The sequence below is a fragment of the Cyanistes caeruleus genome, chromosome Z, assembly GCF_971803275.1.
Source record: "Cyanistes caeruleus chromosome Z, bCyaCae1.hap1.1, whole genome shotgun sequence".
Taxonomy (NCBI): domain Eukaryota; kingdom Metazoa; phylum Chordata; class Aves; order Passeriformes; family Paridae; genus Cyanistes; species Cyanistes caeruleus.
In genome coordinates this window covers 79,763,064-79,777,886 of record NC_141732.1, presented here as the reverse complement: position 1 = coordinate 79,777,886, position 14,823 = coordinate 79,763,064, and the positions used below count along the sequence as shown (strand labels likewise).

The following is a 14,823-nucleotide window of genomic DNA, read 5'->3' as shown; positions in this document are numbered from 1 at the left end:
CTCTAAAGAGAGGAGAGGCTGGGGGTTCTCCCTGCTTGCTTGGGGTGTTTCACAGCCTGTGGCATGATGCACCCTGGATCCTGCACTCGCCCTTGGCCAAGAGCTGAGTCCTGACTCGACCCCTGGTTATTTTTGAGTGCTGTCGGTTTGCGATGCTGTATTGAAGGGTCATTTGCCAATTCCATTATAAGCCTCATTTACAACTCAGCTGGTTTAAATCAGATCAGACTGTGAGTTGGCATGTGCAAAGAGTCAGCTGGGACATAGGACTTGCCTGCTGAGGGACCTGATCCCGCAGACGCCTTCCTTGCTTGCAGAAGTGTCAGTTAAAAAAATTAATCCCACTGATTTTCAGTATTATGTTTTTTCCATGTGTTTGAGCGAAACATCTAAGCCGTGGATAGTTTTATTTTCCTTCTTCCAGGGAGAGTTCAAAAGTTGTTTTTTTTCTGTTGGTCCTACACCAGCTTTGACTATATTTACCAAGCTGGGCATGGGTGGGCCCCGCTGGATCGCGCGGATTGCTCAGGCGGGTGAGGCTTTGCAGGAGCTGAGGGCTGAGCTGAGGACTCAGCTGCTGTTTAGCTTGCAACCAGGCTGGCAGAGAAACCAGGGACTTTGCACACAGAAGGAGCTGAGATACAAATGAAATCTGAATCTGACCCCAGATCTTCAGTTAAATTGCTCTGTAACCTTGAGAGCTGGATTAAATTATCCTTGGAAGACAGAGAGTTGCCTCTGGATATTTGGTTCTTGGGCCACGCTATAAGGTTATGCCCATATATTACCTGTGGTCTTCAGAGAGCTCATTAGATGGTTGGTTTACATATGAAAAGTCTGGATGAAAGCCTCATCCGCTTTCCCTGACCATCCTGTGCTGAAACCTGGCAGTATTTCCACGAGAAATGCCCAGCTCAGGAGCTAGGGACATGATGCATCTCACTGGGGCTTCAGCGAGGTCAGGACAATGTTGGCTAGCAGAAAAAAATGGGCTTGGGACCACATCAGATGGCTTGGGTTGGAAGTGACTTTTGAAGGTCATCTCATTCCAGCCCCCTGCCTGGGGCAGGGCTGGACACCTTTCACTAAACTGGGTTGCTCCAAGTCCTTTCTAACCTGGACTTGAATATTTCCAGGGATGGGGCAGTCAAAGCTTCTCTGGGCAACCTGTGTCCGTGTTTTGCCACCCTCATCGTAAGAGTTTCTCCATCCTAACTAGTCTGAATCTCCACTCCTTTTGTTTAAAGCCATCCCCTCTTGTTTCCATGGATGGAGCATCTGTGAAGCTCCTCTTCAGGACAGCAAAGAATGGGGAGATGCAGTATTCACCCACTCTGCCTAACTCTCCTCTGTGATGGGGCAGGGCCTGTGGGTGACTCAGAGGAGACACTCGCAGGTAACAACTGTGTCTGTCTGGTCTCTTCTCTGAATTTTGAATTTCTCTTGAATTTTCATCCTGTGCTGGCTTTGGCTGTGACACCACTGTACAGAAGGACTATCCCTCTGCCTGTGGTTCAGATGATGGGGTGGTGGTGCTGGAGGGGCTGTGTCCTTGCAAGCTGGATTGCCATTGCAGGACAAGGTGCTCTGCAGAGGCACCTTCCATGAACACACCTCTCCAAAAGCCACCGCCTCACGTCTTTGTGGGAGTTCTTCCAGCCCACCCGTAGCACAGAAGCTCGTGTGTTTAGAGCTCCAGGACTGAAATGGCAATTACAAACCAATGAGGCTGCAAGGGCTCTCGTGAGAGTCAAGCAGGAGGAGAGTCTTTTGAGTTATGCCAGAGTTAAACAGACCAATCTGAGGTACCTTTCTCCTAAATACCTGTGGGATTATGAGCCTAATGAACAGCAACACGGTGTCAGCAGTGCAGGGCACAGTGGGAGCTGAAAGGAGAAGCTGAGCTTGTGTTACGGGGCTTGGCCCAAAGCAAGAAGGGCTTTAGAGAGGTGCTGATGTCCTCCTGAGAGAGAAGACAAAGCTCCTGCCTCTGCCTTGGTGTGAGTCTAGAGACCCCTCAGGCCCACCAGCATCTTGGCCAATGCATGGGGTTGATTGGGAGCTCCTCCTGGAGGATTGATACTGGGACATTAAACAGAGATCAGCAAGAAACACCCCCCTAAAGGGATGTGTGCCACTGGGGATGCCCAGTGATGCTGCCAGGGAGCCTGGGCAGGGTCTGGAGGAGCAGTCCTGCCCCGGCAGGGGATGGGGCGCAGCTGCTGCCAATACCACCGCCGAGCTGAGCTTCCCACCCCACCGCTGCTGGAGCCTGCCTGTACCTGCTCCCAAGCCGATATTAAGCCTGCTCAAACACTGCACCGCCTTCTCCTCACATTGTTTTCTGTACCCCACACCCAGCACCAAAATAGCGATAACCCCCCCTTCCCCACCCTCCCGCGGTGACTCAGGCGGGCGAGCAGGCACACATCTGCTTCTGATTTAATGTGCGAGCACTCTGACCCTTTATTTTTATTCCCAAAGTCCTCCTGTTGGTGGCTTTCTCTCTGGGGGCGAGTGGGGGGAGAAGAGAAGGGGGAAGCTGGATCCCCATCCTTCGCGCTCTGCTTTTTTGGAGCCCTCAAAAAATGTGTTTTGGAGCCGTGTTTTCATGCAGGCTGGTGACAGCCTCACCCGGATCCGAGTCCAAATCCCTCGCAATCCTGTCCACTCTGGAGGGATGCAAGCCAAACCAGTTTTCCATGGTTAAGCTGGGCACATTTTCCGCCGTGGTTGGTTTTTTTGGGGAGGGTTTTTTTGGTGCTTTTTTTTTTTTTTTTTTGGTTGGTTGGTTTTTTGGGGGTGTTTTTTTTCTGTTTTGGTTTTTTGGTTTTTTGGTTTGTTTTTTGTTTTTTTTTTTGTCAGGAAGCAAACCCACCCAGAGTGTGTGCAGGCCATTCAATAGGAGCCTTTTTTAAAACTTCTTTTCCTTTTTCTGGCTCTGAAGAAGAACAGGACGAGAGAGAGAGAAGGGGCTGGCATGTTTTCCCAGGAGAGTTTAGAATGGGAGGAAATGGCTTTTTTGGTTATTTTTAAGGCCGTGCTGGAAGGAGGTACCCACCACTGATGTGCTCATTGGACTGTAATGTTGTGTGTTAATAGGGATTTATCCTATATATATATATATATATATATTTATGTATATATTTATCCTATATATCCTATATCACTCTCTGTAGCAGGGACTGGGCACCATTTTCACCCACACACGTGGGCAGAAATGCTACCAGCAATGTCACATACCTCATGGACCTTCATCTGTCTCGTGCCAGAGCTGCTGAGGGGACCAGCAGCCTGATGTTCAGCCAGACCCTGGCATGGGCATATCTCTGGTGGGGATTTTCCTCTTGCTCTCTCTTTTCTTCCTCATTTTGATGGTGTGGGAGGGGGAGCGCGTCACTTGAAGTGTGAATGAGTTTCCATGAGAGTGGGGTGGTTGCAGAGGATGCCTGGAAACTCTCCTGTTTCACTTGACATATTCCCCCCTCCCACACGTGTTTTAAGTGTGTGCATATAGATTTAGCTGTGGGGGGAGAAACTCACCCAGCATCATTGCCTGTGCCAGCACCATCGTGCTGAGCATGGCCAGGAGACCATCAAGGCTACACAGAGCTGTGTAGTCAGGGCCCACTAAGGATTTCAAGGAAAAAAAAAGGATCTTGAGCATCTTCAGCCTTGCAGCACCTTCTGAAGCCTCAGCAGAGTGGAACAGTAGGGAGATGATGAGCACTATCCCCTCAAGCTCCAGACCTTCAAGAAAATGCTTGAATGGGGGGGGGAAAAGGCTGCAAGAAAAGACTATGGTCAGATGTGACCACTGTAAAGTCATCTCTCTCGTACCTGCCTGTGCTGTGGTTAATTAATTTGCCCCTGCTCTGTGCGTGGATGAAGTCCTCAAAACACCATCTGGAGCCAGGCGGTGCCTTTGATGTAGCTCCACTAATTGTTTATGTTTATTTGACCATTTATCACCAGGATGCCCCTTTGCCAAGGCCTGCTCAGCACATCAGATGGCATTTGTCATGCAGCATGCAGACTTCATCAAGCTGCCACCCAAAAGTGACCTGGAGCTCCTGATTTTGGAGCTTTATATAAATTCTGAAACTGGGCAGTGTGACGGGCAATTTAAAGAAGCCGGGGAAAAAAAACAAAGTGAAAACACGGCCCTTCAGTTACAGGAGGCATTGGACTCAATTCTGGCCCTGACAGGGCTCATGTTGGCATTTATCTGGGGCTGAAAACTGGTTCCAAGGAAATGGGAGGGGCATGGGACTTGGTGATGTGATCACAGAATCACAGAATGGTGGAAGGGGCCTTAAAGATTCCAGCACCCTGCCATGAGCTTGACCTGTTCATCACCATATGCTGCCCAAGAGCTCAATCTGAACCACAGGTTCCTCCCCAGAGAGGAGCTGAGGACAGAAAATGTAGCCTTACATGGACCAGGGTCAGGTCCTGGTGGTTGTAGGGCAGCAGCAAATTCCCATTACAACCAGAAGCACCTAACTGTTCTGCACGCTGAGGGGTGATTTGATTCATAATTTGCAATTTTGCCAGATCATATCTGTATGTAAAGAAAGCTGATGAAGTGCAGAGTACTTCATGTAGGCTCTGGGTAGCTGGAGTTAACCTGCAGGAATGGATTTGTTGACAGGTGTATATTTGCTGTGACGTGTAAGGAGTCTAAAAATTCCCTGGGATGGATTCACGCAGGGCACAGGAGCTGCTTCGGCCTCCACATCCTGGTGAGCAAGTGAGTGGCACCTGTCACCACCTTCCTAAGCAAATAGTCCTCGTGGAGCTTCCCAAGGGATGTTGTACCAGAGATATCCAGCAGATCTCCAGTGCTGATGTGCCCCAAATCTGTTCAGCTGGATAAACTCCTGCATGGATTTTGGAAACTGGGAAGGGAAAGGATTGTTGTTGGGATCACTGGAAACTCTGGAGATGTTTTTAAAGCACCTTTTATTTTGGACTTCCTGATGGGACTTCAGTGAATATGGCTTTTTTTTGTGGCCTGCTTTTAGGAAACTAGTAGTTCCAGCTAAAAAAAAAGGTCAGTTTTATATAGTATGTGCAAATATAAATAGTTCACATGTGCTCAGCTTGGCAGCCAGATGTTGGTAAGGATGAATCCTTGTATGCCCAAGGATTTTGTTCAGAGATTAGTATGAATACTGACAAGTCCAGTAAGTAATGAAGAAATACCACTGTGAAGGTCACCCCCGTGATTTCACTCCCTGAAGCCCAACCACTTCAATTATGTGATCAAACCATGCTCGACTTCTGAGGCTCTTCCATCTCATGCATCCTGTGGAGGGCTGGGCTCCTTGGCCACCCCTCTCCTCCTGGCATGGGAGGGAGGTATCCATCTGTGTCAGCATCATGGGGATGCTGCCTGGCCTTTGCCACTGGTGTCCCACAGAGCACCCCTTTAAATTGGGGTGACCTGTTCCATTTACAGAGCTGCTCCCTTGCCCGGAGACGTCTGGGGTGATGCCACCTCTGCACCCACCCACGGGGCTTCCTCCCCATCCGTGCCGCCAGCGAGCTTCTTCCGAGGAGAATGCCACCTTCTGTGCATCCTTCCTCGCCAAAGCATCACTTTGGAAACATCTTCCCTCTTCTGCTCTGTCCAGATCCAAGCAGAACCCATGAGTTTTTTGGCGAGATCCTCATTTTTGTGTGGATGAGCTCGACTAAAAGCCAAACACCCCCAGCTTTCCCAGCTCAACCCCGTGTCTCCCAGACTGGTGGCGGTTCCTGGAGGCTGGGGCGGGTGCCCAGCCCGGCAGTAAAACCCTGGTGGTGTTGCTGTGAGGTGGTTCCCTCCCACAGAACCACCTTTGGGTCTGCAGAGGGGATGGTGTCCTTCAGAACCCCGGTGATTGCCTTGCGAGGGAGGCAGCGGTTGATGTCGCCACGTTTTCCTCATCGTTCCAGGCATCCCAGGGAAGTGACTGAAAGGCGAGGAGCTCTCTGCCCCACCTTCCTGCTGGAGGGCAGAAACGCTTGCTGCTGGGGTGGGTGGTTTAATAACACGTTATTCTGGAGACAAGATGTTCAGAGGGGAGGTGTGCCCCTGTAGTAGGAATAAATATAAAGGCAATATTTACCTTTTTTCGGTTTTGCACCTTCCTTCTTTTTCAAATAAGAAGATAATCCCACCTCTCTGCCTGCCTTCATTTGGGAATCCAAAGTCTTTCTTGGTTTTCCAAATTGGAGTGAAGTGCTTGGCTGAGGCCACGATGTTGTCCCTGTGGGGCTGGCTTCAAATGGGGTGTCAGTGTGAGTGACTTTGCCCAGGGACATTTGCACAAGGGATTTTATCAAGGTCATGGAGCAGTTGGAGGATGCAGGAACAGAGCCTCAGCATCCCTATGCCACCAAAATAGAATCCTAGTTTGGTTTGGGTTTGAAGCAATTGTTGTGTCCAAGTGCCCTGCCATGGGCAGGGTTGTCCACTGTCCCAGGCTGTCCCAAGTCCTGTCCAACCTGGCCTTGGACACTTCCAGGGATCCAGGGGCAGCCACAGCTTCCCTGGGCACCCTGTGCCAGTGTTTTTCCACCAAGTAACAGGAGCAGGAATGATCAATCACTGGCCAGCGTATCCCAATGAAAGTAGCTGTAATATTTTGACAGATGACGGTGATATCACATGCACATCTTAATTGCCTCATTATGGAGAGGCACAAATAAAACTGGGGGGAAAAAAATAACCCACATATATTTATGGGCTGATGGATGTAGCAGGCAGGTCTGCACAGAAGGGACCATGGGTGGATGCAGAGGGAGAGCTGCCAGCCCACCCTGGCTGCTGCCTGGAGCAGGGATTGGGAAAGAGGTGCAGGTAGCAGAGCAGCAGAGCCAAAGCATCTGAGCCTCAGGCTGCTTGAGTGCCCCGGGGCCGGGGAGGCGGTGGTAGAAAATAAATCAGGGTGAGGAAAGGTGTTGAGATCTACTGACTCTCCTGTCCTTCGAAGTGTTCAAGGCCAGTTTGGACAGGGCTTGGAGCAGCCTGGGGATAGTGGAAGGTGTCCCTGTCCAGGGCAGGAAGTGTAACAAAACAAGCTTTAAGGTCCCTTCCAGCCAAAACCATTCTGAGATTAATTCTGTGGTTCTCTGACTCCCCCTCCTGACAGGGTCAGCAGCCTGGGCTGGAGCTGCACCTCCAAAAGCTGCAGCAACCCCAAAGCCTAGTTCTGATACCTCTGGGATGCTTTGCTGTGTGGTCTCATGCTTCAGAGGTAAAGCTGGAAGTCCTGCTGGGGTTTTGTGGCAGCAAGGAGCGAGGGACACTCAGGAGAGGGACCAGCAGCTGGCTGGGATGGGGGAGCAGTGGTCAGGGATGCTAAACCCCAAGCCTTGCCCCTGGCCTTGCACCCTGAATCCCTCTGCACACATAGGCTGGGTGAAGGGAAGAACTGGAGACACCTTGTTTTGCCTGGAAAAGTGACATTTTGACACCAGGAGCAGGCAGAGATCAGCCAGAGCCTCAGGCTCCTTCCTCCGCTGTGCTGAATGCAGAATGAGCCTGGCATGGGGGGGCAGCTGCTTTGCATCCCCTGCTTGCCCTGGGGCACCCCCATATCTTGGGGGGGCACTCCCACAGAGAGTCACTGTAGGCACAGAAAAAAGAATCACAGTCAGGAGCCAGCACTTTCCTGAGGGAAAATCATAGCAAAGAGAAGGCCAAGCAATGCACATTTTAAAGGGAGATGCTCAGAAAAAAATCCCGATAGGAATATCAAAATATAAAAGAAAACCACATACAATATGAATATATACAATATTAATGCAAAATTATAAATACCTAAAATACACAAATAATAAAATATTTATGTGCCGGAATATTAATATATTAAAATATTAGAGTATTAAAATATTGAAACGCCGCGTGTTACGGCAATTACGTTACGTGCCAACATACAGTTAAAAGCCAAAATTGCCATCTCCCAGCCAAGACTCAGGTTGTGAAGCACTGTCCCCCTGGATGGGAAGGGGACATCCCCTGTTCCTGGCACAGCCCTGAACCAGCAGCCACACGTTGCACAAGCCTGGGCTCTCCCTGGCAGCCTTTATCTCCACCAAGGGCTCGGCTTTTCAGGGCGTTGTCACCGGGGGTGAGGAAGGAGATGGGAAAGGGAAGTGCTGATGAGGAGCCCTCACAGGTCACAGGTCTCTTGCTCCTGCCATTGAGCAACACTGAGAGCCGGGGGCAGGATCCTGTCCCTCCCCAGGGCTGGCACATCTTTCCAGGGCTGCTCCGAGCTGTGTCAGTGCTCCATTTCCACCCCTACCAATGAGTAGAGGCAGTACGAGTTTGCTTTATCTATTTTCTGTGCATATGTCTTTATAATCTGTTGAGTGTACTTCTGGTTTTTTGCTTACCACGGTGCTAAAATGAGCATTTCGCCTTCTCTCTGATATTTCAATTTTACATTGCTGGTTTGGAAATGCCGAGATCCTTCAGTATTATAGTGAAGGAGGTTGGAGAATAAAGATTATTGGGGGAAAAAAAAAAAAAATAAAAAAAATAGAAGGGGTTTTTGAGCAGCAGAGTGCCTGGATGAGCTTTGGGTCATCCAGGGAGTGCACATTGCAGATGGTTTATGACACTGCTGTAGACCCTGGCTTGTATCTGGAGTTTTTCATCCAAAAAGGGGACAAAGCGTAGCTCTCCCAATGCCTTTTTTTTTTCCTGTTGCAGCTTCAGGTGTCTTAATCTTTTTGCAGAATATGGGGGAAGCAGTTCAGTATCCCACCATCATTTTTTTTTTTATAAGTGGGGCTTTTTCTGGCAAGAAAGTAATGAATGAGTTTTAAGCATGACCATAAATGCAACGCTTCACAACATCATCTGCAGAAAACATTTATTTTAGGTGCCCTCCACCCTTTCCACCATCTCCCTCCAGTTTATTTTAACAATGCTGTAATTTTCTATTATAAAATGGGATTTTGCTGTTTAACTCCATGTCGTCTGCTCAGCATTTGCATGTGTGTGTGTGTGTGCATGCACTGGTGACATTTGTCACCATCAGATGCTATTTTTAAGCCTGTTATTATTGAGGACCCCACCCTTGGCTTGGGGAAGGGAAGGGGGGAGCGCAGGAGGAGGGAGAGGAGGGAGGGGAAGGAAGGAAAACGTCAGCCTCAGCACACTTCCAGCCTCTGGCCATCAACCTCCCCGGGGGCATGGGAACCATAAGGTCATTTCTCAAGCTCGCTGAGCTCCAGAGCTGTCAAGCCACCCTGAGAGTTTAAAAAATGCAAATGTATGCAAATGAATGGGCTGTTTCTCTCCCTCTCCCCCCTCACCCCCGGTTTAAATGACATGAATCACCTTCAATTTTGCCAGCATCCTGTAAAGTTATCGGCTTGCCTAAACGCTGCAGTTAACAGAAACACATCTCAGGAGGACCAGGGAAGGATAAGAAAGGAAAACCAGCTCATTTCCCCCAAAACCCCGTAATTTTTTAAGGTATTTTATACATATAAATTATATGTAACTATGTTTATAATCACACCCCAATCTCCCAGTTCTAATTTTTCTTGCTGTCTAGCAACTAATTCACTAATTAGGGGGAATGAGGCTTAGTGTCCAGAAAAAACCCTCTATAAAAACATTTCTCAGGGTAGTCTAATATTCTGCTGTTCTGATTTTTGGCACTTAGGGTGATCTGGCAGTGAAAGATCAAAATAGGAAGACACGTTCCTTCATGCAAGAAGCTCCTTTAACACTCAGGCTCCTTCCAAACAAAAATAAACGAGTAGATGATAAAAACAGCAATAGAAATTTAATTGCTCACGCTTATTATTCGGGATACAAAGCCTTAGAAAGGAAGCTGTCTTTTCCTCCCTGGCTCAGGGGTTATTTATTATCTGACACTCCACTTGGAGAAGGTATTGGATTTACTGTCATTTATCGGCGATTTTCAAGGAGGATTTGATATGGAGCTGGTCGGGATCGCAGAGGAGCGTTGCTGGTTAACATGGTTAAAGCACAGCACACTGTAATGAATCAATTTGTTTCAGACAACAGACGTAATTAGCGTGGAGGTAATGGGCACACTGAGGGATGGGGGGCTGGAGCGTCCTCCCTGCACTGGAGACGTCGGTGGCTGGAGCTGGGTGCAATTCCTGGTTCCTCTGCCCAGCTCTGGGCAGGGGGAGGCGGCTGGAGAGGGCTTCCCATGGCTGGGGCTGCCCTCCAGCCCCTGTGAGGCTTCAGTGACCATGGACAGCTGTCCCCTGTCCCTGCTGCTCCCCACAGGCCTGTGGCCCATCACCTCCCTCTAGGCTGCACCATCCTCCACGACTTTCACTCTCGGGCTCCCACACGCCGGTTTTTGGCAGTGCTGGTTAGGTGTGGGGGAGATACCTGCAAGGTCTCCCTGGGGAGGGAGGAAAAGGGAGACAGCCTTCCTTTTCCCACGGGAACGTTTCCTGCGGAGTCTGATCCCCTCTACGGGCCCCTCAGGCTTCCCCAGGGGTTGCTGGCCAAGGTGAAACACAGGTTTTCATGGGCAGCCTCCATCAGACCAGGCTCTTTCCATCCCCGCGGCAGCTGGGAGGGTGGGAGCCAGGTGAAGTAAATCAGGTCCCCACTGGTGGTTTGGAAGGAGGTTTGGAATCAGCAGAGCCAGAAACTGAGCAGGAAAGGACACCCAGGACATGGCAGTGGATCCCAGGAGAGCTGCAGAGGTGGTGTGGAATTGGGGAGCCTGCCTGGTGGTGTCAGCCTTGCAGAAGGGATGGAGTGTGGCTGCAGCTTTGCTTTCACATCCCCTGAGTTCTCCTGGAGATGAACTGCTCTGTCCCTCGGCTGTGAACCAAGTGTCCACCTGCAGCAGGGCCGGGGCTGGTAGAGGTGACACTGCATGAACACATGCTCTGTGTCCTGGGGGTTTCCAAGGGTTAGTGTATTCAAAGTTATTCTGTCTGTTTGATGTATTCTGTCTGTGAGGGGATTAATGTATTCGTCGCCTGCTGGAGGAAATCGCTTTCCTTTCCTGGGATTTCTCATGTGGAGGGGCTGCTGGAGCCATGTGAAAGAGGAAACATCTTACACATTAAAAAATGGGGGGGGGGGGGAAATAAAATCAGTTTTTCCTCTTGGGTGTGGGCTTTTTGCTTCTGAGTTTTTCTTTGAAGCTAAAGCTGCTCTGTCAGGGGAAGATGTCTGCCAGATGCACAGGGCATTTTGATACCATGCTGACAAGTCCAAGCAGGATTGGGAATGGAAAGAGTTCAGAGATGGCAGAGAACAGTCTGTGTCTGGTCAGGTCCTTGCTGGTTGTCTTCCTCTGAGTGTTAGGTACACACTGTGATACAAATCCTTGCTTTCCTCGCCATTCCCAAATCCCTCAGAAAGACATTTCTACGTGGCTTGTCCCTATGTGAGTGAGGTGACATGTCATAGCTTCCAGGCATGCAGCAGCAGAACTGAAGATCCATGAGGATAGCTCTCCTACTGCAGCAGGAAGCAATGACCTTCCTGTCTGGGATGTCCAGTTGCACCAGCCCCAAAAACAACCACGTAGATCAGATGGGCACTCCCTGGCTCATCTTGTTCAAGCAGTGTAGGTGCTGGCTCTTGGCAGTGTGAAGCAATACAGCATCACACTTTCCCCACATAGCTCCTGGCAGGCCAAATCCAACATGTTCCTGGAACAATGCTGGCTCCAGGAGGATGTAGAAGAAATGTGATGGGGAAGGAGTCACTGCACAAAGTTCCTGGAGGAGGGGTGTGAAAGAGAAGAAGGAGCTTGTGGTGATTGTGAAAAGGTGAACACTCTGGGAATCGAGAAGGATGAGGACAAAGAAGGAGATGAAGAGATGGGGAGAGGGACAGGTCTAGTCACAGAGGATCTGGAAGGAGCTAAAGGGGGCCTAGAGATGCACTGAGACAGTGCAATCAGGAGGTGATGGCAGGTGAGGTACTGGAGAGAAGGACCCTGGGAGAAGGCAGCATCATTTTGGCATTTTCACTCAGGAATCACCTGCTAACCCTCTGCTGTCTGTGCTTTGTCCTAGGGCACTAGATGAGAATATGGCCAATGGCATTGAAGATCTTATTGGGATCCCATTCCCAAACCACAGCAGCGAGGTCCTGTGTGGTTTAAACGAGCAGCGGCACGACGGGCTCCTCTGCGATGTCATCCTCATCGTCCAGGACCAGGAGTACCGCACCCACCGCTCCGTCCTGGCTGCCTGCAGCAAGTACTTCAAAAAACTCTTCACTACCGGCACTTTAACAGACCAGCCCTATGTTTACGAGATTGACTTTGTCAAGCCTGAAGCACTTTCTGCCATCCTCGAGTTTGCCTACACCTCAACCCTCACCATCACCACCTCAAACGTCAAGCACATCCTCAGCGCCGCCAAGATGCTGGAGATCCAGAGCATCATCAACGTTTGCCTTGAAATCATGGAGCCCGACAGAGAGGCCGAGGAGGAAGATGACAAAGAGGATGACGATGACGATGAAGACGAAGATGAAGATGAGGAGGAAGAGGAGGAGGAGGAAGTGGAAGATTTTGTCAATCAGGAGAACCTAGCTGATGTACAAGAAGTAAGCTGCCACCAAAGCCCTTCTGAGTCCGATCTTACCGAAGAAGCTTATACAGAAGCACCTAAAGATTTTCCAAATCATTTCCCAGCCAGTAACTCCTCTGGACACTTGGGCATGATACGAGACTTCTCCATAGAGTCCTTGCTGAGTGAAAATTTGTACCCTAAGGCAAACATCCCGGAAAGGAGGCCAGCTCTGTCTCCTTTCGCCCCCAGCTTCTTCCCCCATCTGTGGAATGGTGACTTTAACTCCTTCACCCAGCTCGAGGAGCCACAAGTAGACAACGGCCCCTTGGATCTGGTGATCAAAAAGAGGAAGATCAAGGAAGAGGAGGAGAAGGAAGACCTGCCTCCACCTCCTTTCCCTAATGACTTCTTCAAGGATATGTTTGCCAACACCCCAGGAGCTCCCTTAGGGCATATTAAGGCAGAGACTGACTACAGCGCTTATCTCAATTTCCTAAGCGCTACCCAGTTTGGAGGAGTTTTTCCCCCGTGGCCCCTGGAGGAAGAGAGGAAAATAAAGCCCAAGGCATCCCAGCAGTGTCCCATCTGTAACAAAGTCATCATGGGAGCTGGAAAGCTGCCCAGGCACATGAGGACCCACACGGGGGAGAAGCCCTATATGTGCAATATCTGTGAAGTTCGCTTTACCAGGTGTGTGTTGGTCACCTCTGCTGTGTGTGGGAGGTGGGGTGGTGGCTGGAGGGGCCAGTTCATAACCTAGGACTGATTTCTCAGCTACTCATCAGAGAAAACTCTGATATCAGGGTTTTTTTCCCCAAAATAAAAGTAGGGAGAAAAGCAGGGCATAATCTCTATCCCTTTGGAAAATAAATAAATAAATAAATAAATAAATAAAAACAACAAAAAGGGAGAAAGGGAGGGTGGAGGGTGGAAAAGAACCTACTGATTTTTGTGGGTTGTGGATGACATCCACAGCTCACTGGATCCATCCCCTTGCTGGACAAAAGCTTAAATAAGTAACAGGGTATTTTCAACCCCACCATAGTTCACCACAGTGGGACCAGAGTGAGGTGGAAAACAGATGGTCAAGCAGCCAAGGAAGCTTCCTCATCTCTAATGTGCTGAGAGATGCATTGAGTTGGGAGGGCCGTTTAGCCACAGGATGTAATTAGCTGGGTTTGCACATTTTGGCATCGGTGTAGACCAAAACCAAGTTGCACATGTTTGGACATGACAGTATCTGGGCTTTCTGGGGCTGGAGTGGCCCTAATTATTATGTGTTGGGGTGTCGGTCTCTTCCCCAAAGTAACAAATGACAGGACAAGGGGAAACATCCTCAAGCTTCACCACAGGAGGTTTAGGTTGGATATTAGGAACAATTTCTTCACGCAAAACGCTGGAACAGTCTGTCCATGGCAGTGGAGGAGTCCCCATCCCTGGAGGGATTTAAAAGATGTGTAGATGTGACACTTGGGGATGTGGTTTGGTGGACTTGGCAGTGCTGAGGGAACAGCTGGACTCACAGAATCATGGAATAGTTTGGGTTGGAAATGCCTTTAGAGTTCATCCAGTTCCACCCCCTGCCATGGGCAAGGACACCTTCCCCTATCCCAGGTTGCTCCAAGCCCTGCCCAACCTGGCCTGGGACACTTCCAGAGATGGGGCAGCTGCAACTTCTCTTGCCAAGTTGTATTTAGCTGTGAAAATCTAATGTTCCAGCCTGAAACGCTGCTCTTCAAAGCTGGGCAAATTTAATCGGTGAGCAGAGACAAATAGATTCCTGGATCTGCTCTTGCTGAGTACAATTAATATCTAATGAGAACAATCTTTACCATAATAATAAAGCTTTCTGACAAGAGCATGGTATTTCAGCTCCTGGCTGCATGTGAGAGAGAGAGCCCTATTAAGCTGGGGTGAGAAAACCAGAGGAAAATAATCTGCACAGTAGGCAGAGGCGAGCTCCTGACAATGGCCGGACACCTGGGGTGCTCCTGCATTCAGCCTGTCTTTTCTTCTCCTGTCCCTATGATAATATTCGAATGGAAGATATGCAGATGATGAGAATTTGACCTGAAAATAAATTTCCATGCTCCCCTCCATTAACGCAGCAGACACCGTATTATAATGCGGCGAGCATCGTGCCTCGGGCGGGCATGTGCGACGTGAGCCAGCTCACCCTGGTATTTGCAGGGGAAAGGCCACAGCATGGTCATAATTCCTGCCTGCAGGAATCTGGATCTGCCTCCTGCTGGTGCTGCATCCCCAGGTTAGCACTGGAGGACA

The 14,823-nt window shown here is 49.6% G+C and overlaps 1 protein-coding gene across 10 annotated transcripts in view; it reads left to right on the top strand.

Annotated features, from left to right (window-relative positions):
* Positions 1-14,823, top strand: part of ZBTB7C (zinc finger and BTB domain containing 7C) — a 150,448-nt gene that overhangs the window by 128,715 nt on the left and 6,910 nt on the right. For all 10 annotated transcript variants that reach the window (XM_086870085.1, XM_023943912.2, XM_086870079.1 and 7 more), the window contains one exon: positions 12,037-13,230. In XM_086870085.1, the coding sequence (XP_086726211.1) occupies positions 12,053-13,230 (1,178 nt within the window). In that variant the 5' untranslated portion in view covers positions 12,037-12,052. The remainder of the gene's footprint in view (positions 1-12,036; positions 13,231-14,823) is intronic.